General features: G+C 49.4%; 1 protein-coding gene across 2 annotated transcripts; it reads left to right on the top strand.

The window, feature by feature from the left end:
• The first annotated feature begins 11,847 nt into the window (after window positions 1–11,847).
• FADS1 (fatty acid desaturase 1) lies at window positions 11,848–25,425 on the top strand. Of its 2 annotated transcripts, none has more exons than XM_016127891.2 (12): window positions 11,848–12,161; window positions 14,198–14,308; window positions 14,873–15,070; window positions 15,810–15,911; window positions 16,015–16,143; window positions 19,340–19,400; window positions 20,764–20,840; window positions 21,710–21,807; window positions 22,018–22,114; window positions 22,363–22,442; window positions 22,549–22,674; window positions 23,036–25,425. In XM_016127891.2, the coding sequence occupies exons 1-12, from the start codon at window positions 11,970–11,972 to the stop codon at window positions 23,085–23,087; spliced, it is 1,323 nt and encodes a 440-aa protein (XP_015983377.1). In that variant the 5' UTR covers window positions 11,848–11,969; the 3' UTR covers window positions 23,088–25,425. The 2 variants fall into 2 exon arrangements, with proteins under 2 accessions (XP_015983377.1, XP_015983376.1); XM_016127890.2 differs by lacking the exon at window positions 11,848–12,161 and adding an exon at window positions 12,234–12,349.
• The last annotated feature ends 209 nt before the right edge of the window (window positions 25,426–25,634 follow it).

Raw genomic sequence — 25,634 nt, 5'->3', positions numbered from 1 at the left:
TGGCAAGAATCGGGCTTCCTCCTCAATTCTGGCAGGATCCTTCTCGTGCAGTGGGATCAGGGAGCAAGGCAAAGGTCGAGACAGAATAACTGTTCTCAGTAGCATACTACTTCCTACAAATCCTGTATCACTGGTCGAATAAGTTAGGCACTTATAGGATAAATGTCTCTCTCTCTCTCTCTCCCCCCCCCCTCCTCTTCCTCCCCGCCCCCTCTGTGTTTTCTCTTCTTGCCAATCTCTAATCTAATCTGAACATTGCAGTAAGGCCTCTCGGAGACAAGCGCATTTATTTAAGCTGCAAACTGATAAGAAGGAGCAGACTTATAAAAATTTGAGGGAAAAGCTTTCCGAGAAGAGAGAACAAGATAGTGGTGAGAACAAACGTTCGAAGTGCAAGAAGAAAGACCGTGGCTGGAATACAGAGTGACAGAGTGGAGACTAGTGGTAAATGAGGTTTGAGAGGGGAGCTGTGGCCAGATCACTCAAGATCTCAAAGGTCTCAGTAAGGAATTTATATCATAAGTAGGGGAGAGGAATGATCTGGCCCTTTTTTTTTTTTTTTTTTTTGGTTTTAAAGATTACTTTGGCTTATGTATAAAGTATGCGTTAGAAAGGGGCAGGAATGGAAACAGGGAGCCCAGGTAGGAGACTGTTGTTAACAGTTCAGGCAAAAGAAATGGCTCCAATAAGGGCAGAAGTGATGGAGATGTAGAGAAGTGGCCAAATTCGGAATCTCTTGGAGGTAGACTGAAGACCTACTAATGAACTGGATGTGCTGGGGTAGGGGTAGTGGTGGTGACGAAGGAATAAGAGAAATCAGGGGAGATTCCTAGCCTTTGACCTGAGCAACTTGAGTAGGTGATGATACTATTACCAAGATGGGGGTATGGGGTAGACGTAGGGATGAAAAATCAAAAGATTCCATTTTAACATTAGGTTTGCATAGGCATTCACATGGAGCAGTCAAATAATTTTCAGTATAGAGATTCCCTAAATATTTCTTATATTTGGTGCTACTGTAAATGGTAATTTTAAATTTTATTTTTCCACTTTTTCACTGCTACTACCTAGAATTACAGTTGAGTTTTATATATCAACCTTGTATCCTGTGACCTTGCTAATAATGTCACTTATTAGTTCTAATTCAGTTTTTTTTTTTTTTAGATTTATATTTATGGTAAAAAATCAGTGGTAATTCTTATTGTTGTTCTCTTGTCTTTACTGTATCTTTTCTTCTCCAGGTACTTTTAAGATCTTCTCTTTATTTTTTATTTTTAGCGATTTGACTATGATGTGCCTAGGTGTGATTTTTTTTGTATTTCCCCTGCATGGGGTTCATTGAACTTCTAGGATCTATGAACTGATATTTTTCTTCAAATTTCAAAACATTTTGGCCGTTATTTCTTTAGTTTTTCCTACCCTTTCTCTTTCTCCTTTCTCTCTTCTTAGTCTAGGATTGCAATTATACATGTATGAGATTATTCAATATTGTCCTATGGTCCTTGTTCTTTATTCAGCATTTTTTTCCTCCCTCGTGAGCATCACTCTGGATAATTCCTATTTTCAATTTCACTGATCTTTCTTTCTGTCATTTCTAATTTACTATTGATTCTGCCCAATGGATCTATATTTCAGATGCTATATTTTTCAGCTCTAGAATTTCCAGGTTTTTAAAAATTGTTTCTACTCCTTTAGTGAACTTTTCCATCTGTTTACCCAGTATGTTAATCTTTTCGTTTAAATCCTTAAGTACATTTATAATAGCTGATTAAAAGTTCTTGTCTGCTTTTTCCAACATCTCTATTATCTGGGGTCAATTTCTATTGCTTTTTTGTTTGTTTGTTTGTTTTTTAATCTGGTTATGGATCACATTTTCCTAATTTTTTTTCATGTCTAGCAATGTTACATTTTATGCTAGACATCGTGAAGGCTAACTTTTCTTCAGTGACAGAATTTTGCTGCCTTTAAAGGCGTTTGTGTTTTTATAGCCAACAGCTAAATGACTGGCAGAGACGCTTGATTCTTTTGAGGCTTATTTGTAAGCTTTCGTGGAAACGTTTAGAGTGACACATGATGTAGGGTTAGAGTAGCCCTACTCCTAATGCTAAGCCTTGCTGGGGTCTCGATTGAATGCTCGGTGTACTTATGAGGTCTTTTGATCCTGGATAATTGGATCTCTTCTCTCTCCCAGTGCTGGGGGACCCGGTAGCTGTTCTCTGCCATGCTCTGCTTAGATTTCACCTCACTATGACATCAGCAAGTGCCGTTGGGCAGAAAGCCAGGGACACAGTGAAGTTCATTTTGTATGCTTCCTTTCACTTGGGGACCACAACCTTGCACTGCCTATCGTACAATATCCCCAAATAGTAGCTTCACATGGTTTGTCTAGTCTTACAGTTTCACATGGTTTGTCCAGTCTTACAGTTGTTTGCAGTAGGAGGGCCGTACAGTGTAGAATTTCAAATACCATATTTATGCAACTCATTCCCTACTTTTATAGACATTAGGTTGTTCGAAATGACAGTACAGCATAATAATTACAGGTGCAGCTCTGGATTAAATTCCTAGCTCTGCCACTTCCTGGCTAAGTGGGGAAGTTACCAGCTAATTTCCCCGCTTATATATTGAAATAGGATGATAACGACCACTTCATAGGGTTGCTCTCTGAAGTACAAGAGATACTATATGCGAAATGCTTGGAACGGTCCTTGGAACACAGTGAGTACTCAAAAATGTCAGCTATTATGATGCCCTATTCTTAAGGTTACAAACAAGCCTACAAAGAACATTCTGGAACATGTCCATCTCTGGAATTCCTGGGTCAATGGATATATGCCTTCTATAATTCGTTAGATATTGCCAAACGCTTTCTAAAAACACTGCACTAATTTGCCATCCCACAACCTGTTATTCTAAACTCTTGCCAAGGCTAAGAGATATGGCCAAACCTCTAAATTTTGCCAATATAGTGTATGAAAAGTATAATCTCCTACCCTTTAAATTATGGGACAGTGTTTGGGCATCCTTTCGCGTTTCCTAGCTCTCTATACATTTTATTTTCTATGACCTCCTGTTAGAATCACTCATCTTGGTTTATTTTTTTTTTCATATATAGTTTTTTATTCATTCGACTAATTGTATTGAGCGCACATCGGGGATACAGTCCGAACGAGACAAAGCCTCTCCCTCATGAAGCTTAAAATCCAGTCTTCGAGAGAGACAATTAGCAAAGAAAGAATAAAATACTCACAAATCCCGTGAGAAGAAAACAAAGAGACGTGAGACTCACGAGTAAGCGGCAGCAAGGCGAACGGGTGGTGGGGGCGGGAAGGAGAAAGACTGGTGGCCACGCAAGGAGCATCTGAAAAACGAAATTGAAGCTGGGAGCAGATGGTTGAGAAGGAGCCGGGGATCGCGTTTCAGGCAGAAGGCACGGCCATATGCAAAAGCTTTGATTCTCGAAGGAAGGCACTCAGCCTGGTTCAGGAACCGAACGCTACAGGGGCAGAAGGAATGGAAGGAACGGAAGCCTATATAGTGTCCTTGGTGAGGGGAAGAGCGCCACCAGATGATGCTGAAAAGGCAGGCAGGTGCCACAGGAGTGTACAGTTGATGTCAAGTGCAATGGGGAACCAATCGCAGGTGTGAAGCAGGAACCTGACATGATCTTAAATTCTAGCTCTCGCTCTTCTGTGAGTGGATAGGAATCGAATGTGGATAAAAGCAAAAAAAGGCTAGTTAGGAGACTACTGCAGGGATCTAAGCAAGCGACAACAGCTTGGGTAGAGTGGAGAGCCTGGAGATTGGGGGAAGAGAGGAGATTTATGATCTTTCTAGAGGGATGACTGGTAGGACTTGGTAATGAATCAACTGGGGTTTCACGGAGGAGTGAAGTTTCAGAAATGACTCCTCTCGGTCTTTAGTTCATCCCACTGAGTGAATGGAGCATTTATTAGGAAGGGGAAGACAACAGAAGAGGAGTAATTTGGGGGGTGAAGTGAGAGCCGGTAAGTTCAAGCTTGGGCATGTTAACTTGGAGATGGTAAGACTTCCCAGTGGAGGTGGTGAGAAAGCCCCGGATGTGTGCTTTAGAAACTCAAAAGTGTGGTCTGGATTAAACATAAATTTAATGAGAAATGCTTTTCGTGTTTTCACCATGAAGCCTGAGGGTAATTAAATTGAATGATGTGAACATTTAGAGTTTTACCATTTAAAATGATTTAGCTGTTAATTAGAATTATTGTGCTGATCATTTTACTATATATATATATATATATATACACACATATATATATATAGATAGCAAATCATTATGTTGTACACCTGAAAGTGATATCTTGCTATATATCGATCACACTTCCATTTAAAAAAAAAGAAGAAATGAATTGGAAAATTTGAAAAAGTGACTTAGCAATGAAAAGATCTTGCACTTACAACGGGCCTTTTTGTCAAAACACGCGATGCACGTTATCAAGTCAGAATGGCTGATGGGAATTAGGAAGAATTCAGCACAGCAGAGAGGAGGCAGGGGAAGGAGCGGCACCTGTGTGTGTGTGTGTGTGTGAGAGAGAGAGAGAGAGAGACAGAGAGACAGAGAGACAGAGAGAGAGAGAGAGAGACAGAGAGAGACAGAGAAAGTTGGGGGTGTTTTGTAGATGGGATGTTACTGTCTGGAGCCCTCCCCCATAATCAAGTGTTCTTGTCTGCCGCGGGGCAGAATCACCTGGCCACAGTTTACAAACACTAATCTCTCCACTTCTTGACCAGGGTTTCTGTTTTGGTACAGTAAACAAATGAAGTGTTCAGCTTGTTACCTGGCACATTGTAAGTGCTCACTCACTGTAATTATTAACACTGGAAGGGAGAGCCTGGCCTGAAAGCTAGAGGTTCTGGGTCCATTTCTTGATTGCAAATAACAAAAAAAGCAATTCTAATTAGCGTGAGGGGTAAAAAGGAAAACACTGACCCACCAAGCCTGGAAGACTAGGCAGGCACGTCACAGAACTGAAGAGCTGCATGCAGAAACCAAGGACCCTGGGAGAAGCAATTCACCGCTTTCTATTTGTCTCTGCTTTGCTTTCCATGTTGGTCTGATTCTTTCTCCATGTGACAGAGAACATGGCCGCGCCTGCTAAACAACCCTAAGAGAAAAGAATGCTTGCCCAGGCCCTGCTTCGGTGAATTAATCCCAGGGAATGGCTCTAATGGGCTTGAGGCCACATAGCTAACCCTCGAGCCAATTACTGTTGTCAGAGGAATGAGACATTCTGTTTGACCGGGCCTAGGTCACAAGTCCAGCAGGGGGACTTCTTGTGGAAAGTCACAGACCAAAACGCCACAAAGCACGTGTTTTGTTTTAAATCATGAGGAATAAAAAACACCGGGTGTATGCAAACGCCACACGCATATTGTTATCTTAGCCAATAATATTGGTCAGGCCAAATTACTTTAATGAAGCTCATCGGATAGTAATTTATTACTTGGTGGTGAAAGTCATAACTATTTAAAGAACATTCAAAAACTTTCAAGGACAAAAATAGCATAAACTTAATAAGGTGTCGAACATAGTGGCCTTAAATGGCAGGTTGGGGAACCGACCTAAGAGTTGTCGTCTAACGGGTAGAAAAGCACTACCTCTGAATGAATGGTGGGCAGAGGTACGGCATCTTGAGTGAAACTTCCCTCTAAAAAGGCGTCCACTGCTAGTGCTGCAGGGAATCTCAGACCGGAGGTGCAGGCGTGGCCTCCAACATCCCACGGCAGTCGCCAGGGGAGCGGGTTAGGGCCCAGGTCTTTCCAGTACCAGTCATTCTTTCTCTGCTACCACATTGCCTCCCTTCCTCACTCGTCCTGTTGGAATCGGATGGATCCTTACCTAACCAGGAAACACTTTCGGAATTTGATTGTAGTGTGACAAGGCGATCGGTTGGCTAGGACATGGGGGTGGGGGGGGTGAGGGGGTTGGGAGACTGCCAGGAGAGACCCAGAGGGGTTGGGCTCCATTCCTAATGTGTTTGGAGCTGGTAGTATTGGGGCGGGGGGGGGGGGGGAGGGGCGCCTGGCCAGGGAGCGCCAGCACGGACGGCACTCCTTTCTTGTGCTGGTGGTGGCAGTTGCAGTGAGACTAAAGAATACCTGGTAAGTGCTCAGGAAGTAAACTTGGCCGACAAGCGATTTGGCAACAAATAACGAGAGCCGGAAAAGGTTCTTATCATTTTATCTATTTGTTACACAGGTAGAACGTACCTTAGAAAGTGCTCAACTATAAACCAGTGTCTCTGATCTCGGAAGCTAAGCAGGGTTGGGCCTGGTTAGTACTTGGATGGGAGACCACCTAGGAAGACCAGGTGCTGTAGGTGTAAAAAAAATAAAAAAATAAGGGATTGTAAGCTGACAAGGTCCTTGCAATTTGTAAGGTCAACCAAAGGTTGCCCCACCTAAAAAAAAAAAGAAAAGAAAAAAAAACCAATATAGATATATTTTTAAAAAGTCATCATTGCCATATTATACAAGCAAAAACTTCTAAACAAATATCTAAGGGTAGGAAAAAGGTTAAACATAGCAGGATAGATGTATGTGATGACTTGCCACAGTGAAGTAAATAATCTTCCCCTTAACTATTTTCGAGCTGAGCCTTTTGTTTTAAATAGAGATCCTTTTACTGTAAAGTCACATTAAAAGATCAGAGAAAAAGATGACATCAGTGCCTGGGGGCACTGCAGACCACTTCCTGGAGGAATGTGAAGGTCTGGGGCCCACCCACTCCAGCTGCCTTCTCCCATCTTACAGAGGCCTGGGCGGAAGAAGGTGGCCCAGAAAAGCTAAGACGGCAAACTGACTCTGCCACCTCTTATGTGAGCCTAGGAACTCCTGCAGAGAAGAACTACAAGGTGTAAATGAGTCCTAGGGTAGATTCCAGTCCCAAACCTCCTATTTTTTTAAGCGTGGCTCCAGCTCCTTAGATCTCAGTCACTTTATCTATAAGACTGTGGGTTTAACATACCTGTCTATAAGGTATCTCATGGTCTACACAACAAGAATGCATTCAGGAAATCCCAGAAGTTCACCTCCACGGGTTCCGCACCCCCCCTCCCCCACTTCTTGTGTTATTACAGTGCGGTAAAGAGAAAAAATTCTATTTCTAGTTTTCTCTTTGCCTCTAATGGAAGTGCGATGTTGGGATCCTTTCTCTCTTTAGTTTAAGCACTGCATGTCATAAATTATTTTGTAATAATATATTTCTTGATATTACCTATAGAGCTATTACAGATGATTTTTCTTCTAACATGACAGATTCAGCTAACTTTATTAGTACCTACAGTGTGCTGAGCATTGTGCCCACTTTGTCCCCATAAATGACTTAACTTCACAGAAACCCAGAGACTGTGAAAATGGCTTTGATATTGAATGGCCTGAGGGATGGCTGAAACATGACTGAGCACAACCAATATTCTTCCTGGTCGGTCGGAGGAGACGAGAATGAGGGTGAGATTGAGCCAAAGCGAAGTATGAAACAGGCTTTGTTAGGGTCTGTGGGCGAGGTTCCCTGGTCCCGAGGGAAGGGGGCAGAAAATTCGCATGAGTCTAGGGTATAGGCACGGTTTTTAAAGGTTTTGACCCAAGATGTCGGTGGGGTTACAGGGCGGGGACTTTTCCTTTTGGCTGATCTCGCCGCGCCCGGGAAGCCTCCGATGTAACTTTGGTCGTGAGCTATCCGCCACCTTGGGTATTGAGCCACCTTCCTGCTGGCGTAATGGCGCCCATGAGCAACCGAACACTTTTTCCTACGCGTGTTGACTTTGTAAAGTCCCTTGTTTAATATTGTGTCACTTGTTGAACGAGATCAAAATCTGAACTCGCATGTCAGATTATGTCAACTGATGCAGGCCAGGGCAAATCCTTCCAAGTGGAGATTCCAGCCCTGCACCTGGACAGAGCAGGTGTGAGTGCAGGGGAGAATTCAAGTGCAGGCCAGAGTAAGAGTCAAAAGGAAAGTTTATTAGAGAAGGAGAAACACTCCATAGCCAGGGCTGGTCTCCTCTCAGAGACAAGGAGTGACAGAGAAACAGAGAGAAAAGACAGGGAGGAAAAAAAAAAAAAAAAGGCAGACCGAAAGACAGACTAAGGCAAAGACCCCGAGTGTTTGGAGAGTTCAGTTTATATGACATTCTTAGTATCTGTGAATTACAGTTTAGAGACTTTTTAACTTCTTTTCCTTTGATGGTATGAGTGCGTGGCATGAAAGGCATGCTAACAATCCCCAGCCTTTGATCCATAGGTTCCCCATTCATGTCACAGGGGATACATGGTTGGGTTTATTTCGTGTAAGTTACGACTTTAGGACTCTGCTTTCTCTTCAGGGTATGGGTAAATGGTTTGCTAATAATCCCAGCAGGAATCTTCCTTTGTCCTGCGGTTTCCTGAGGCCTGGCAGTAGCACATGGGCCCTGAATATCCTTTGTCCTGCGGTTTCCTGAGGCCCGGCAGTAGCACATGGGCTCTGAATACTGCCTGATTCGACATTTACTTTCCACGCCCGCCTCCTTACCTCCTTACGTCCAATAGTTAGTCTTTAGCAGTTATGTGACTTAAATACAGTCTGATTACAACTGGCGTTAGGTTCTTAAGCTGATTTCTCTCTATTCCCTTAGCAAATTTAGCCACAATAATTAGGAGTATTCACAAGTCTCAACCTGGAATTATGCATGTGATTCGTTTCTTGGATAAGGCAAGTTAACCACGAGGCAAAGGATTGATCCAATTGGCTCCCAACTCAGGCTCAGAAATGCTTTGTTTACAATCCGGATGACCATTTGTGTATAGAGTCGTGAGAGGGCAATAAGACATCTGCGCAGTGGCCTTGTACGCTTGTAAACCGGTATTTTTTTTTTTTTTCAGGTAAAAACTACCAGTTCAACAAATTTACTGTTCCACCCAGAACCCCAAACTACGGTATTCGGACTATATATCACGTAGAATAAAACGGAAACCATAGTCCCTGCCCCAGGATAAACTGAGTTAGGGAGGCAGTCAAAATACACAACGCTGGCAGAAGAATATTTACAAAGCAGAGAAACATGAATGCAAATTCATGTCATACAAACTGCTTAAATTGTTGCCTATCAGAAAGAGAAGTAATTTGCCTCTATCTTACTGGCCTACATAATCAGTGATGTTTGTCTGTCCCTCAGGGGACTTAGCTAAGCATGAGGCACATGATACTGGATTTTGTATTAATGGTGCCTGTTGAAATAACTGACAAAGAGCAGATGCTCCACAAATGTTGAATGAAACACTTAATGCTTTTAGGTAGGCAGGGTTAATCGGAGAATCATCCTACAAGTGGCATTTTTTTTTTTACACACAAATTTTTTTCTGATTGTAAAAGTAACACATGCCCAGTATATAAAATTCAGAAAGCATTAAAGTATAAATTACCTTGCTCTCCCCATCCAGAAATAATCACTATTCTCATTTCCTTCTAGTCGTTTTCCAGGGTGATTATTTCCTCAGCCATTAAAATTTCATCACATTATTTTTAACATCTGCGTAATATTCTCTTGATGGGCAAATTGTTGCCATTTTTTTTTTGTTTGCTATCGTAAATACTGCTTCAATGAACATTTTGCTTTAAAATATTTTTTTCCAAAAGGATTTCCTTAGACTACATCCCTAAACATGGAATTATTGGGAACAGCTTTAAGTTTCTAAATAAAGTTGCCAAACTGGTTTTCCAGAAGTTAATCATTCTCACTAGAAGTATAAGTGAGCTTCTACCCCACAACACCTACACTACAGGAATAATGGTTTAAGTCAAATATATTTTCTTTCATGAGATTAAGCAACTTTACAGGAAAATAAACTTAAGAATGTTAAACTAGGAAATGTTTTCATCATGGCAGACTCTTCTGTTGTTTAATACCATAGGTTTCTTCCATAATGGTAATCTCTGAGTCTATCCTCGATTTTTTTTTCTTTTTTTCTAATGCAGAGTATTTCCTATCTATCCATGTAGTTCACATCCTAGTGATTTTTAATCACTCTGTAATTCCTCACTGTGCTAATATAGCTTAGTGAGCTTGACAATTTTTTATTGTCAGGACTTAGTCATTTTGTTTTTGTTATTAAATTTTCTATAAACGTTTCGCATAGTTTCCAGGCCCCCACATTCCCAAGAGTGTCCTTGGGCTATCTATCCTACCTCGACTTGATCAAAGAGTACAGATCATTTTATAGCTCTCCTTACGCACTATTGAATTGCTGGGCAAGATTTTTTTTTTTTAACAGAAAATTGATTGTACAAAGTGCAGCGACATGAACCATCTTTTCTGAGCAAGGTGCAACGGCCTGGCATCTTAACTGGGAGCCAGGTTACCTGAGAGCTTCTGCATGGGAACTTGGGATGTGCTCTCCCCATTCTGAACCTCAATTTTCTCAGCTATAAAATGAGGGGTTTTGATTAAATGGATTAAGGTCCTTTTTCTAGCCATACTTGTCCCAGTCTGTTCTGTATCGCCATGACTCCTAGTGGCTCGGACTCTAGCTTGGTGCATAGGATAAGCTCTGCTTCCTTTCCCTTGTCTGCAGTCCCATCGAAGTGTCCCCATACTAGTATACACAGAGGAGACACAGCAGAGCCTAGGGGTTCAGAGCACAGGTGGTTTCCGATCAGGCCTGCTATTTACTAGCTGTGTGTCGAAAATACTTAACTTCTCAGGGGCTCGGTTTCCCCATCTGTAAGTGAGGTTAACAATAGTTCCTACCTCATAGGGTTGCGATGAGAAGTGAGCCAATTGTTTGCAAAACATTTAGTTTTCTGGTGTGTAGTAAGTGCTTTATAAGGTGTCGAATAAAGGTTAGCATGCAAACTCCGGGTCTCTTCCTACCTCGGCAGCACCCAGCCTCTGGGTGCTTTCTCGCTTCTTCCTCAAATCTTCGATTTAAAGGCCTCCTACAATTCCCAGGGGCCTCCAAGGTGGAGCGGATGCCCTAGCTTGAAGACCCAGGCTCTTTCCACAGGGCCTCCTAGAAGTATGGGCCACTTCCTTTTATTTAAGAATCCCAGTTAATCTTAAAACAACGAAAAGAAAAACCAACAAAAAAGGCAAACGGGGTTACAAAAATTGAAGGGCAATTTTTAACGTTATACTAAGCAAAGCATTAACACTCTCCCTCGCTTCGCCCCCGCCCCCGCCCCCGCCCCCGCACACACACACAACCATTCAATAAACAGGTATGCGGTTCACAGTGTAATTTGCTAAGGGTTATCAGTGTTACTTCAGGCCACATAAAGTAACATGCCGAGGAAATTTATCAGGTGCACTGCTGAAGGCTTAGCGTACACACACTGGCGAGGGCATTCTTAGACTAAAGATGATGCCCCTAGGTCAATCTTGATCACTCCGACAGCCTCAGCCCCGGGGCAACCTCAAACGCAGGTACAGCTCCTTCCGCGCCCATCACCACCACTCCTAATTCCGCCGGCCCCGCAGGCCTTTCTCGCTCCCCCAGTCCCGGGCCGCCGGTTGAGCCAACTCCTCCCCTAGAACCCCAGGGTGGCCCGCGCGCCCTGGGCCGTCGCCCGCTTCAATCCTGGCCGGGCACCCAGGAAACTCCATGGTAACCTTTATCCCGCCCGCGGCGCCCCCTAGGAGCGAAAGACGCGCGTAGGGAAGTGGGATCCAGCTGCGACCCCGGAAAGAAGGCCAGGAGGGGGCGCGCATCCGTGCCTGCCACAGGCCTGCCACCGTCCGCTCTCACCGGAAGGCGGGGGCGCGCTCCTCGCGCCACGCGGCTCGACCAATGGGAGCGCGCGCGTCGGAGCCCGGTGGTCCCCTCCATGGGTGCTTAAAACCCCGAGCGGAGGTGGCAGGCTCCGGGCGCGCGCCACCAGACCTGCGCCGAGCACGCAAGGTCGGCGCGCGCCTGATCGCCCTTACCCAGCCGGCGCGAGGCATCGCCAGGCCGCGATGGCCCCCGAGACCCCGGCCCAGGGGCCGACCCTGCGCTACTTCACCTGGGACGAGGTGGCGCAACGCTCTGGACGCGAAAAGGAGCGGTGGCTGGTGATAGAGCGGAAGGTGTACAACATCAGCGAGTTCACCCGGCGGCACCCTGGGGGCTCCCGGGTCATCAGCCACTATGCGGGGCAGGATGCTACGGTGAGCGCTGCCAGACGCGGGCACTGGAGGAGGCGGGGCTGGGGGGGCCGCGGCCAGAGGCTCGGGATCCGAGGCAGGAAGTTCAGCTCCCGTAGCCAAACACCAGCTAATTCGGGGGGAAAGCCGGGAAGCTCCGGAGCATACGTATTGCCCAGGTGTTGGGTGTGCTGTGGACACGAGAGGCAAGGGTAGGAGGGGCTGTGGAAACTGGAGTCTGGGAGTGGAGATGGATGCCGGCGACGTGCATACATACACAAAGGGCCGCGCGGCCGGTGCGTGCATTCCGTCCCCGGCCGCGAGTCTGCGGTCTCCAGGCGTGGGCCGGCCCAGAGCAGGGCTGGAGGGAAGAGAGCGAGGATGCGGGGTGCCAGGACGGCGGTGCTGCGGCCGCGGGAGCAGGGGTCAGCGGCAGGGAGAAGGCGTCGATCTGTGTTCCTGGCTGGGAGGGGAGCGCAGCTGCATCTGGACTGGGGAGCGCTAGGCTGCACTTGTGAGCGGGAGCAGAATGAACCGCGCGCGGGGAAAGGGCTGAGGCGGGAAGCCACCTGGCGCCCGCTGCTTTGGGAACTCCCGCACAGGGTGAAGGCCGAAGGGTGGGGAAGGGGTCGCAGCGGCGGGAGAGGGCTAGCGGCTGCCGGTGCACAGGGGGAATGGGCGTGACCTGCTGAAGGTGGAGGGCCTACATCAACGAACACTTGGCGAGGCCCCCGGAATGGTCCTCGAATCCTGTGGGGAGGTCACTCAACCGCAGGCCAGCGTGGTCTCCAGCTATTCGCCGCGGCGAACTGCGGTTTTTATTCCCGGGCTGGTCGCAAGCCTCCTTACTCCCGCCCGGCTGCGGGTTCGGCGCGCGCTCCAGCCCGGGTCTTGCTGCTTTTCTTTATAGACCACTGGCTCTCCGAGCTCAGGCGCCTGGCGCCTCCCTTCAGGGTCGAAGAGCCGGGGGTCACCCTTGGGGCCCAACGGTTGAAGCATTCGCTTCGCTAGGTTCCCTTTCCGTACATTCTTCTCCCCTGTCGGCGCCCGGCGGCGTGACCCTTTTCGCTGTCCCCACCCTCGGCTTTCGCCATCCCAGAGCGCGCCTCGGGCTACCAGGGTTCCCTTTTTGTCGCAGCACACCACAGGCACATCAGGGTGAGGACACACACTTCCTCCTGGCGCGGCGGGCCGGGGGGGACGAGGCCAGAGCCTGTGCTTGTCACCCGGAGTGACCACTGGGGGGTTCAGACATCGCGGAAGACCAAGCTCGGACCAGCGCATGCGCAGACAGGGGGGATTAACACCCGGGCTTCCTGCAGTGTGTTTTAGGGCCGGGGCCCGCCGCCGCGGAGATGGCGATTGGTCCAGCTGTGTGGTGCCACTGGCCGCCGGCTCCTCCCCAGCTCCCGCCTCGCCCGCTGCTTCCCCAGAGGGTCTGGGGCGTCCTGACCTACAGACTTGAATCTCATCACCGGGGACCCCCACCTCGCATAACTAAAATTAGCAGTGCCAGGGCAGGGGGCAGTCAGAGTACTAGGGGAAATATGGAAGCCCACCCGGAACAAGCAGCAGAGGAAAGGGGGTGAAATGCAAAAGTTTCCCAGTTCGGGTATGGGAAGCTTCCCTCATCACATTTTATGGAGAACGCTGGCTCAGAGAGGGGCTTGCTAAAAGTCCCACCTCCGTTTTGGTTCTCACCAATACTTACATGTGTAAACGCTGTGCCTAGCAACGCCCAGAGGAAAGGCCAGCCCTGGGAGGTTTCACTGTGCCCATGTTCCGCACCGATACCCGCCTCTCTGCCCGCTGCGTTCCCTATTCATTGGTGTGTTGCTCTTGACACTAGACCAAGGATACTGGGTGATCCTGAGCTCTGGACCCCTGGAAAATGTCTGAGAATCCTGAAAGACAGTTGGCTGGAGGGAGGTGCCGTCTGAACTGGGGTACAACCTCGCGGCTTGCTGGGTCAGGAGGATGGCCTTTGGTGGGAGCCCTCCAGGTGTCCATGGGGGCTGGGCTGGCTTCCTCACCGTTCTGCCTTCTTCCCACCCTTGCAGGATCCCTTTGTGGCATTCCACATCAACAAGGGCCTTGTGAGGAAGTACATGAATTCTCTCCTGATTGGAGAATTGTCTCCGGAGCAACCCAGCTTTGAGCCCACTAAGAATGTGAGACCCTGTTTGCTGTAATTACTGAGGGGCAGGGGGTAGAAGGAAGCCCTACATAGGATCACAGGTGACCACAGTCAGTAGTTCTTGGGAGTCTTGAGATCCCTGTTTCTTCTGCATAGTCATTGGGTCACAGCCCAAAGGAGTGAAGTTTTGGAACTCATGGTTCTCACGAGGTCACCACCGCTACCATCATCATCATCAACATGAGACTATCTTGAGCCCATACTCTGTGCCAAGCGTAACCTCATATAATCCTCATACATTTACAGATGAGGATACTGAGGCTCAGAGAGGTTAAACAATGTGGCCAAGGACCATACTGTCGGTAAATGGCAGAGCAGGGCCTCGAATGAGGTCTAACTTCCAAAGACCATGTGCTCTTAGGCACGATCCCATTGCACCTCCTACAGTCTTCGGTCCTCAGTGTTGTGTTTACCTAGGACTGTGGACTTCCCACAGCCACCTGGGTTGGACAATCTTAAGCCTAAGAGGGCCCTCGTCACCAGCAGTGTTGGCTTGCAGCTGGGAAGAATAACAGTCCCTCTCTCTCCACTTTCTCAGAAAGAGCTGACTGATGAGTTCCGGGAGCTGCGGGCCACAGTGGAACAGATGGGGCTCATGAAGGCCAACCATGTCTTCTTCCTGCTGTACCTATTACACATCCTGCTGCTGGACGTTGCAGCCTGGCTCACTCTTTGGGTCTTTGGGACATCCTATGTGCCCTTCATCCTTTGTGCAGTGCTGCTGAGCACGGTTCAGGTCAGAGCCCTTGGCTTGTCAAGAGCACAGCTACTCTCGGCATCCCCAGGGAAAGCCCTTTGTACCCTTCAGGGGGCCAAGGTGCCCTTGCCCTCTGACCGGGGCAGAGCTGAGGACGTGTAAGAGAGTCAGTGCAGAAGGAAACACACATTCCATCGTCTGTGGCTTTCATCCGCTTAGCAGCCACTCGTGCACCTTCCTCTCTCTCACCACGTCTCCAGCTGCTTCTCCCGGGGTTCCCTTCTTCCTGTGGGATTTCTCCTCTGAAACTTCGCGTTCAGGTCTGCCACAGCCCGAGTGTGCCAAGGACCAAGATTCTGGTTTCTCAGCAGGGCTTGCCTTCTTCCCTATAAGACAACCCAACATGCTGATAATGCTCGAGCCCTAATCCTTGGCTCTCCAGACCCATTTGTCAAACCTTCTACTTGCCTCTGAGTTTGTCATTCCCTGTCCTTTTCTGTAGTCCGGATGTTCAGTCCATCATAAGTCACAGATCTCTAGAGCTGGGGAAACTGAAGAACAGGGAAGGGACAGTGATTTGCCCTAATTGCCATGTGAATTAGTGGCAGAGCCAGAGTTAGGACCCAGGCTTCCTGGCCCCTTTCCTGATGTGCTCAGTTAGGGAATTGCGGCCATCGCAGGCGTAGGTGGAGGAGGGAAAGGCTGGAGGGGTGGCTGGGGTCAGTGAGAGGGACACTAGGCTGGCGAGCTGCCCTTAGCGTTAACCTTTCTCGCCCAGGCCCAGGCCGGCTGGCTACAGCATGACTTTGGGCACCTGTCTGTCTTCAGCACCTCTACATGGAACCACCTGCTGCATCATTTCGTGATTGGCCACCTGAAGGTCAGTGGGATGGGGCGGGGCTCTTTGAAACTGGGCAATGAAGGACTGCCCCGAGGAAAGGGGGGACGCTTGGCTTTCATACTTATGTCTTGCTTTTCTGTAGGGGGCCCCTGCCAGCTGGTGGAACCACTTGCACTTCCAGCACCATGCCAAGCCCAACTGCTTCCGCAAAGACCCGGACATCAACATGCACCCCTTCTTCTTTGCCTTGGGGAAGATCCTCTCCGTGGAGGTGAGCAGAGGTATCAATGGAAAGGTCTTGGAGAATGGAAACACGCCCACACAGAAGGCCTTGGGGGACATGCTCACAATGCTGTCAGTGTGGGGGAGACATGGGGGGCCGGCTGCCCCACCATTTGGAAGTCGTGGGGGCCGAGAGGCAGTAAACGGGCTCTCCAGGACACCTGTCCTTCCAAATTAGTTCAAGGTAGCAAAACAGTTCTTATAAGAAAGGTACCACAAGTTGATAAGGATCCAACAGATGACCAGGAGATTACTACTCGAACCCTGCTCATCTTTCGAAGATGACAGATGGCCCTCCCAGGGTGCTTTTTTGATACTCCTACCCCAGGCAGTCATCCCCGCTGCTGCTCGCTCTGTATTCTTGTCTCTGACACTTTGGTGTCCTACTGTGTCACGGTCTTCCCCATCTTCGATGCCCAGTGCCGGGAACATTCATTTGCCAAATAATTCTCCCCACCCACCTGATCCCAGTCTCACTGCTAGGGTGGTTAGCACTGGGTCCGACTTGTCATCCGAGGTCGCGAGCACAAATCATAATGTGGCCGATAAAGGAAAAACACCTGAGGGTCACCTGGCGAGCTTTTAGTGAGCAAAATGCAAGAGAATGGCCAGCAGGGTTCTTTGAAAAGTTCACGTACAGTCCCTTGTCCCAAGGCTCTAGGCTGCGCCGAGCCTTTTGCCAGGTCCCCCTGACGACACGTCTGGATGACATTTCCGCCCGCCAAGACTTAAACTCTCATGACATGTGTTTCAGTTCCAGGCATGAGTTCAAGGTGGGCTGGCGCTCCTCTCCAGACACCAAGAGCCCCTAGCTTGAAGCTTTTCTCACCTGTCCATAACGTCCTAATTTTCCCGCCTTCTAAATGGGGCCTTACTTGGTTCCCTACACGTCCAGCACTGTGTCTTGGTCAACAGCGTGCAATGACGAACCAGCCGTGGCCTCCTCCTGGCTCAGGCGGCTACTTTGAGGGCAGCGTGGGTTATTATGTATCAGGCAGAGCATGGAGTGCTTGGGAGCACTTCTGTTGTCACTGCAGAGGGTTAAAAAAAAAGGTCGGAGTCTGGGGCGGTTACTATGTCCTCTTTACACCCAGAAGGTCCTGGGGGCCGGGAGGGGGCCGTGAGCATGTGGGAGGAGATGCCCCACCTTCAGAGATCCAGTTCCTAGGGAGAAACAGCAACATCCAGGGGTCAAGGATGGAAGTGTGTGTCGGGGGGGGGGGGGGTAAAGAAGGGGCGGAAATAAAGGTAGGCATCTGAGTGGAAGAGAGCCTCTTCACGCCGCTGCCTTTATTGCTTCTTGAAGCTAGGGTTTTCAGGAAATTCCTCTCCGTAGACACTAAAAATAGAGAATGATCTGGGATCAAAATAGTTTTTTTTTTTTTTTTTTTTTTTTACCTAGTTAGGAGGTTGAAGATAGGCCGCCTGTTCATATGTTCATAAATGCCTGGGCTACAGACTACTTAGCGCTTGGTCACCCTCCCTCTCTGGGTACAGTTTGATGGGGCATTGATCCCTGTGCCGATCCAGTGAAATCCACCTCGGTGCCTCTGGAGAACAAGAACTGCAGGGGACACTTGACCCTAAATATAACCCCCAGGCTTCCAAGAGTCAAGGCACAGTGGGGCGGTTATTAGGAGCGTGATGGCACGTGATTGCCATTTGAGCAGGCAGCAGGGACCAGGCCCCCTTCCACGGCAGCTAGTTTCACAGTGGGAGGCCACAGCTCTGCCCCACCCCACAAGTAAGACAGGTGCTCCTCTTCTGCTTTCCCCCTCTCAGGTAGTGTTGCTTGGAATGGGATGAAGTTCATCCCACATCAGCAAGCCCTGTTAATAACTGCCTCTAAAACGCACCAGGGCTTTGTAATGTCCAACTTGATTTGGCCATTCCTAGTTTTCTGGCTTTCTCAACCATTCTCCCCCGCCCTGTTGCTTACTGTATCCAGTCGCACTGACCACCTTTCTGTCCCTTGACTATCCCAAGCCTCTGCACTGGCTGCACCCTTGGCTTTAAATGCCGTCCGCCTGGATCTTCACATCGCCGGCTCCTTCTCATCATTCAGTCCTCAGATCAAATGTCCTGGAGGCCGCGTCTGACCACCCTAGCTAAAACACTGTCTTCTTCACTTTGTGTAGTGTTGTCTTATTTTTAATCTATAACTATGTTGAGCTCTGTATATAAATTTATCACCAGCTTCTCCTCAGATTATAAATTCTATGAAGGTCGGAACCTTTATATCCTCAGCACCTAGAACAAGTACCTGGCACATAGTAGGGGCCCAATACTTGTCGAATGAATCAGTTACTACAGAAAGGATGCTTCCTTTAGCAGAAGTACAGAGTTAGCTTTCAGTAAGTGACCCGTCAAAACAGTGGGTAGAAGCATGAAAGCAGAGCGAGCAGGCATCTTGCCCTGGGGGGTTTCTCCCGAGCTCTGTGGTCCTCCAGTCGCCAGAACCAATTGGAGCAAGAAGAGCAGAAGGAGTCGTCGAGTGAGAAAGCAGTTTGCTGTCCTGTTGCCGTGCGTGCATGCTAGGGGTTCCAGGCTGCTTTGACCTGGTAATCCCAGCCTGTCTTCAGTAGCTAGACCTACGAAATAACCACCACCCACTGGGGAACCCCTTGCCGAATCTTCAGACTGCCAAGTTGGTGTCCTGTGTGTCCTGTCCACACGGAGTTTTATAAAGCTCATCTTGGATGGAGTCCAGAGTCTGGAAGATGTGGATGGGGGTCTATCAGGGCTGGATGTAGAGGAAATACTGACCTATGGAGGAGTAAAAATGGCTGTCCATGGACATGCTGGTGTTTAAAAAAGTACCAGATGAGAGGAAGGAAGGGGAGAGGATGGAAGGGCCTGGACACCTTATGACAAAGCTACAAAGTTGTCTTCAGATAAACGGAAGTCCCAAGGACGTGAAGGCACTGTTGTATACTTGCCTTGTGTGAGCATGGGGCGTGGAGCTGTGTGCCATGGTGTGACAACGGCACACTTAGCAGACTGAAGTCTGGGGCTTTATGTGCCAAGTGCTGGAGGTAGGGCTGAGCCTGCTAGAGCCTTCCAATCACAAGCCGGCAGCCCCTGGAAGTAGGCGGAACTTCCTGAGCAGAGAACAGCCAAGATGAGAGGGTGAAGGGAGTAGGTAACCAGTCTGTGGGTGCTGATTTGTTTGTTTTTCTTCACAGCTTGGGAAACAGAAGAAAAAGTACATGCCATACAACCACCAGCACAAATACTTCTTCTTGAGTGAGTGTCTCCTTCCAACACGGGGGACGCCCTCGGGAGGGACGTGAGGAGGAGATGACTCTCCAGGGGATTCTGGTATTTCAAGTAAAGGCTAGAGGAACTGCTTCGCCCCAACAGGTTACTCCTTGCGCGGGAGCAGCCTCCCATCTCAACTCAGCAAAGCCAACGGTTAGGCCGATGTTTGGTCAAAGGTGGTTCCTGTATTGGGGGCACATTACTTCCTCCTTCCACGCCAGAGTGGTCGGGTGGAAGGAGGGCCATCCTGACTAAGCCTTGAGCCGTACCCTGAACCCTGTCGTACACATTCCTGGGTCAAGGTGACTTGGCGGGGTGCGGTCCGACCCCCAAGGAAACAAAGGCAGTTGTAGCTATGGGAGGATGAGACCCAGAGAGGGAGGAATGGAGGAGCTGTTAGGGGGGGGAGGAAAACACTTCTGTAGTTGTCTTAAGCTCTTTCTGAAGATTGTTCCCTTGTTTAAAAATCTGCTTCATACTGGTCAGTTTTAAAACTCCTTTAAAAATTTAAAATTTCAAAGGAAGGGAGGGTGCGGTGCCGGTGATCCCATTTTAATGCAAAGGAATTTATTTTAACTGGGTCTTAACCAACCACCCTTCCTGGGGAAAGGGCAGTGGGGTAGAGGCAGGAGCAGCAATGTCAGGAGAAAGAATGTAAGAATGCAGGGCATCTCAGGAGAGAGGAGCCACGGTGGGCATTGTAATGTGGGGGGTTACAGGGGAGCATCGGGGCCATGCAGAGAAGGGATACGGAAAAGGAAATGGGACCGGACCCACTTCTTCCATTCTCGGTGTTCAGAGAAGCCCTGCGCCCCTTCCCACAGCTGACCTCCAGGCTTCAGGTTGGGGGCCACAAGCCTGTTTCCCTAGTCCAGGGAAGTAAGCTTTCAGTCCATGAAGGATCAGCAGGGCACCCCCCTGTCTCCTAACACACCTGTCCCTTCACCTGCATGGTGGAGCAGACAGGAACACAGGGCAGATGACTGTCAGGAAAGGTGTAAGGTGAGGCTGTTGCCAGGGCAACTCCAGGAGTATTAATTAGCAGTGAGAGCAAAGCAAGTTCCATGCAGGGGGCTTGACCTCCCCCTGCTGCCCTCTTCCACTGGAAAAGAAGGCCACTCCCGCCCCTCACCCTCCTGGCGTGGTCTCGGGAGATCTGGCCCTCTTCAGACTTGCGGTCTCGCTCACCTTCAGTGCCCGCCAGTTCCAATGGACCGAGAGTTGCATGGCAGCTGGGGGGGACGGCAGGGCACAGCAGAAACGCCAGAGGCCGTCCCTCCAGCACTGGCCAGCTCTCTGTGGCCCTCATGCTGCTCACACCTCCTCCCTGTCTCCGTTTCCTCCCCAGTCGGGCCCCCAGCCTTGCTGCCTCTCTACTTCCAGTGGTATATTTTCTATTTTGCTATCCAGCGGAAGAAGTGGGTGGTGAGTATCCGTGGTCCAGGAGTCCGCACATCCTTTGTCTCCAGGACCTTGAGGGAGGGGAAAGGGGTTCTCCAGGGGAAATCCCACTGAGGTGCACTGCAGGCCTAATAGAACCAGGTGTGGACCTTCCTTATCTCTAGGTGGCACGGTTTGAGCTCATTGGACCACCGGACTCCCGATGCCTATTTCATTGAGCAGTACCTCTCGTGGTTCTTGCGCTGGGAATAAAGCCAGGGGCGGGCTGGGGAGTGGGGAAATGAGTGAGAGATGGCACCAACTCTCAGGAAACTTCTGGTGAAGCAGGATGTGGCTGACACCAGAGAAAAGAGGTACAGGCAGAAGGTTCTGGGATTCCAAAAGCGGCCCGACTGCAACTGGCTGGATAAGAGGCATCAGAAAGGTCTTTGTGAAGTTGCTTTTCTAGCTGACCTTGGTGGACAGGCAGAGGTGGGGTGGAGGGAGAATGGGCTCTGAACAGAGAAGCTGGGTAGTGAGGGGTGGGTTTGTCCATTGGACATTTCGTGGAGGATCCAAGTGTCAGGAGGAGTACGGTGCAGAAAAGTGACTGGAGATTTAATCAGGACAGTGGCATGGACTGAGCCGTGGTGCTGGAAGATTCATTTGGCAGTGTGACGAAGGGATGAGGATTTAGATGGGTTGGGAGGAGCTAGAGGCAAGGGGACCCTGTAGGCCCTGGCACCCATGAAGGAAACAGGCAAGGAGGGCTGGGGGTGCCACTAGGGTCAGAAGGAAGGAGCTGTGGCACTAGATACTGCAGGGCTGGGCAACTGAGAGGAGGCAGTCCAGCCTGGGTGCCTGGGTGAGAGACGCTTTGTGCCAGTCACAGTGCTGCCTGCTTGTCCCTGCAGGACCTGGCCTGGATGACCACCTTCTACGTCCGCCTCTTCCTCACTTACGTGCCGCTGCTGGGGGTGAAAGGCTTCCTGGTTCTCTTCTTCATGGTCAGGTAGTGTTTGATGGGAGGAGTAGGGATTGGTGAAGAAAAGCAGCTGCTCGGGAGTGACCGGTCTGGTCTGGGGACGACACCGGGGCTTCGGGTAGCAGGGGGTATGTCGGGTGTTGGCTCGGGAAGGTGGCCAGCTGGAGCGGGTGTCTGAGGGAGAGTGAACTCTGGACTCGGCCTGTACTGTTTCCGTCCGTGTGCTGTATCCACCAGGTTCCTGGAAAGCAACTGGTTTGTGTGGGTGACACAGATGAACCATATCCCCATGCACATCGATCACGACCGGAACATGGACTGGGTCTCCACCCAGGTAAGGGACAGTCACTTGGAAGACCTGGGCATAACACCACTAAGAAAAGGGGTGGTGGGTAGGCAGAGATGCAGGGCACGGGGTGGGGGCAGTAACGGCTACAAAAGTCCCCGGCAGCACTGCCTTATTAGCTTGAAGCCTCTCTCCTGACCAGGGACAGTCCCACGGCCCCTCCTTTCATACAGTGTTACCTGGAGAGGGCTGGACCTGGCGCCCAGGGCCATGCTCTCCCCGACCTTTCCCTCCAGCTCCAGGCAACATGCAACGTCCACAAGTCCGCCTTCAATGACTGGTTTAGTGGGCACCTCAACTTCCAGATCGAGCACCAGTGAGTAGGGGGGAGCTGGGGAGCCGGGTCTCAGGGAGGGCGCACGTGTGGGGGAGTGGGGGAAGCAGAGGAGTAGAAGCCACTGACTGTCCCGTTCCCCCTGAAGCCTTTTCCCCACGATGCCGCGACACAATTACCACAAAGTGGCTCCCCTGGTGCAGTCCCTGTGTGCCAAGCATGGCATAGAGTACCAGTCCAAGCCCTTGCTCTCGGCCTTTGCCGACATTGTGCAGTGAGTATCTGAGCCTGGGAAGACGGCTGGTAGGGCAGGGAGAGGGCAGGGCAGGGGGGCTGGTGAAGAGTGGGGTGGGAGCAGTAGACGTTTGCCCCAGTTGTCTGGAATGGAGGTCACCAAGGCGAAAGCAGGGCACTCTCTCGGTCTTGCGGCGAGGTCGGTCCTTTGCTCTCAGTGCCACAGCCCAAGCTCTTTCTCAGGCAGAGGCAGGGACGGCATTCACGTGGAAGGGTCAAGGGTCGTGGACGCGGGCTGCCCGCCTCTGTAAGCACCACTACATTCCCCGTGGGTGGTCTGGCTTTTGGGCTCGGCTCCGCTCGGTCCCCCTCACCTCCTGCTTCCATCTTGTCCCCAACAGCTCACTGAAAGAGTCCGGGCAGCTCTGGCTAGATGCCTATCTCCACCAATAACAGCAGCCGCCTCCCCACCCCCCATTCGGAAGAGGAGCCTCAGGAGCCGAAGTAGAGGGGGGCGTGAGGGACCATGCCAGCAGTTCTACATGCAGACGGAGTGGGTTTGAGGAGATACAGGCTCTGGCTCAAACCCCTCCCCTTTATCTTCTAGGCAGATCTATGGGGACACACAAGCCCCCTCCTCCCTCCCCCCATCCCCAAGAAGGGATGGTGCTGCTGGGGCAGGGATGTGACTTTTATTGTTTCCTTTTTCTAGTTCGTCAGAAGCGGATGGTCAGCGAACAAAGAGGGAATCAGGAAGGTGTTAGAATAGGGAGGACCTACTAAGCCCAGAAATCAGGAAGATTTACCACTAAAATTCCACCCAGGAAAGGGGTGAGCTCATCTCACCCGTCCACTTCAGTGCCTTCTCCGCCCTCGCCTGCAAGCCTCAGAGGTTCGCAGGCCGGAGGGAGAGGGGGCAGCTGAACCTTGTGAGCAAGATGTGGAAAGGAAGGGAGCATCAGCACTGAGAATTCCGAGACCTGGCAAAACGCTGGGCTTGGGAGCTCAGCTCACTCTGGGCTGGGTGTGACTTACGTCTGCCTCAGGCTCCCGGAGAAGCACTCTCTCCGTTTTTAGAAGCAGGCAGGGCAAAGGCCAGGGCGAGGTATTGGAGACATCTGGCCCTGAAGGATACTGCCCCTACTGATTTTGGTCTTACGTGCCATCCAGGGTACGAAGGTCCTAGGTCTTGCCAAAATGGCTAGTAGAACTGCTGGCCATTAAATATCTCTTCAGCTTTTGATTCACCTCTTCTAACCAGCACTCAAGGAACAACACACTCTTAGGACAGGGAGTCCACTTCTTGTTCTATATACAAGTGAGCAGATGGGACAACTTAATCTTCTAAGAAACAAATGGGGCTCCTAATGGTTTCTCTTTGCTTCCTTACCTATAAGTCCAAGTTCAATACAACGGCAGTGAGTGCAAACGACGGAGCTAGGAGATGCTCAATTACCTACCAGTCACGAGGAAAACACAGGTTTCAGTCATGAAGAATGTAAAAGCTGTAAGGAATTTTCTATAACCTAAATTGTTACAGCATTACTTTCGAGCAGAAGCAGTGGGGTTAAATGTCATCACCTCTCAGCTCTAAACTAGAAATAGGAAGAGAAAAACAGAAGTTTGTGATCATCGTTGCCGTCACTAGGCATCTTAATTAACTGTCAACCTCGCGCAAGTGTCTTTCTCTGCTGGAGACCAGGTGGGAATTTAGAATAATCTCTTGAGCATATCAGTCTAATACTGACATGCAATTTTTTTTAATCTTGTGGTTTTTAAAAGATAAAAAGTTTAATCCATCTCTAGAGAGCAGACAAAGGAACGTCATGTACCCCCTTAACTCCAGGGCTTGTCACCAGCGTTCACACTCTCTTCCCTCCCCACGCCACAGCCTTTCAGTCCAGGTGAGGGGTTTGTTCACCTGTTCAACAGCATCTACTCCAAGCATGTTGAGCATCTGGGACACAGGGAAGAGGGAACCTCAAACTAGAAGGACAAAGCCCAGCCCTGGGAGAGTTTGCCATTCTCTTAAAACTAAATGCAATCAAGGAAATGAAGCGTGTTGGGATGAAACTAGAGACTACACCCATAGAAAGGCTGTCTTGACTTCTTAGCGGTTTGTCAAAACAAAGACAAAAAGATTTAAAAACCAAACATGGGGGAGAGCAGGTTGCAGAAGAGTTCAGATCTTTTCCATGTGGGTAGAATCTGGTTTAAAACAGCCTGGGTAGAAAACTGAGTGGCGGGAATTGAAGAGTCCTATTTTCATCGGCTTCCTCACTCCTTAGGTGCTGATCCTTCCCCATCCTTGTTCCCTGCTACCTGGGGTTTGGGTGTGGGGTCACCAGCCTATCTAGCCATGTGGCTTTTGGCCTCAGGCAGCCTGATCTGAGCAAACCAAGTGGAGCTTATTGAGCCAAGTCCAGATCCTCAAAGCACCTCAACCACTGTGGCCTTCTCTCCTTAACCCAGACCAGTGTGGCCTCATGGCCAAAAAGGGACATACCAGTGATAAAAAGGTCCAGACGGTTACAGTGGAAACATGAGTGATCTCAAATCTAATGACAGATGAGAAAACAGGCTTAGATAGGACAAGTCACCTCCAGTCACAGACTGTGGCAGAACTAACGTTTGAACTCCTAAAAACTCCAACTGTTTGTCTCTGTCACTTTCATCTTTCAACCACTTATCTGGAGCCATTTTCTTAATCATCAATATCCTTTTTGAATGTGCCAATTTTGTTACCACATCCCAATGAAGTAAATCTGAAAATAAAATGAATTTGACCAAATGAAGGCTATTGTCATCTGCGGCACTCTTCTGCATGCTGCATGTGTCAACAGGACCACGTGTGCCTCTCATCTCTAAGTTACTATCCACCTCTGTGGCTCTAACTCTTCCCGAACGGGTCCCTGCACAGCCCCACCTTTGCATAAGTCCCTTGGACAGAAAAAGGAATATGAGGACCTCAGAAAACCCTAAAGCACAGATGGACTATGG

This window comes from Rousettus aegyptiacus, unplaced genomic scaffold (assembly GCF_014176215.1).
Source record: "Rousettus aegyptiacus isolate mRouAeg1 unplaced genomic scaffold, mRouAeg1.p scaffold_m13_p_5, whole genome shotgun sequence".
Taxonomy (NCBI): domain Eukaryota; kingdom Metazoa; phylum Chordata; class Mammalia; order Chiroptera; family Pteropodidae; genus Rousettus; species Rousettus aegyptiacus.
This window is presented reverse-complemented; position numbering and strand designations above follow the sequence as displayed.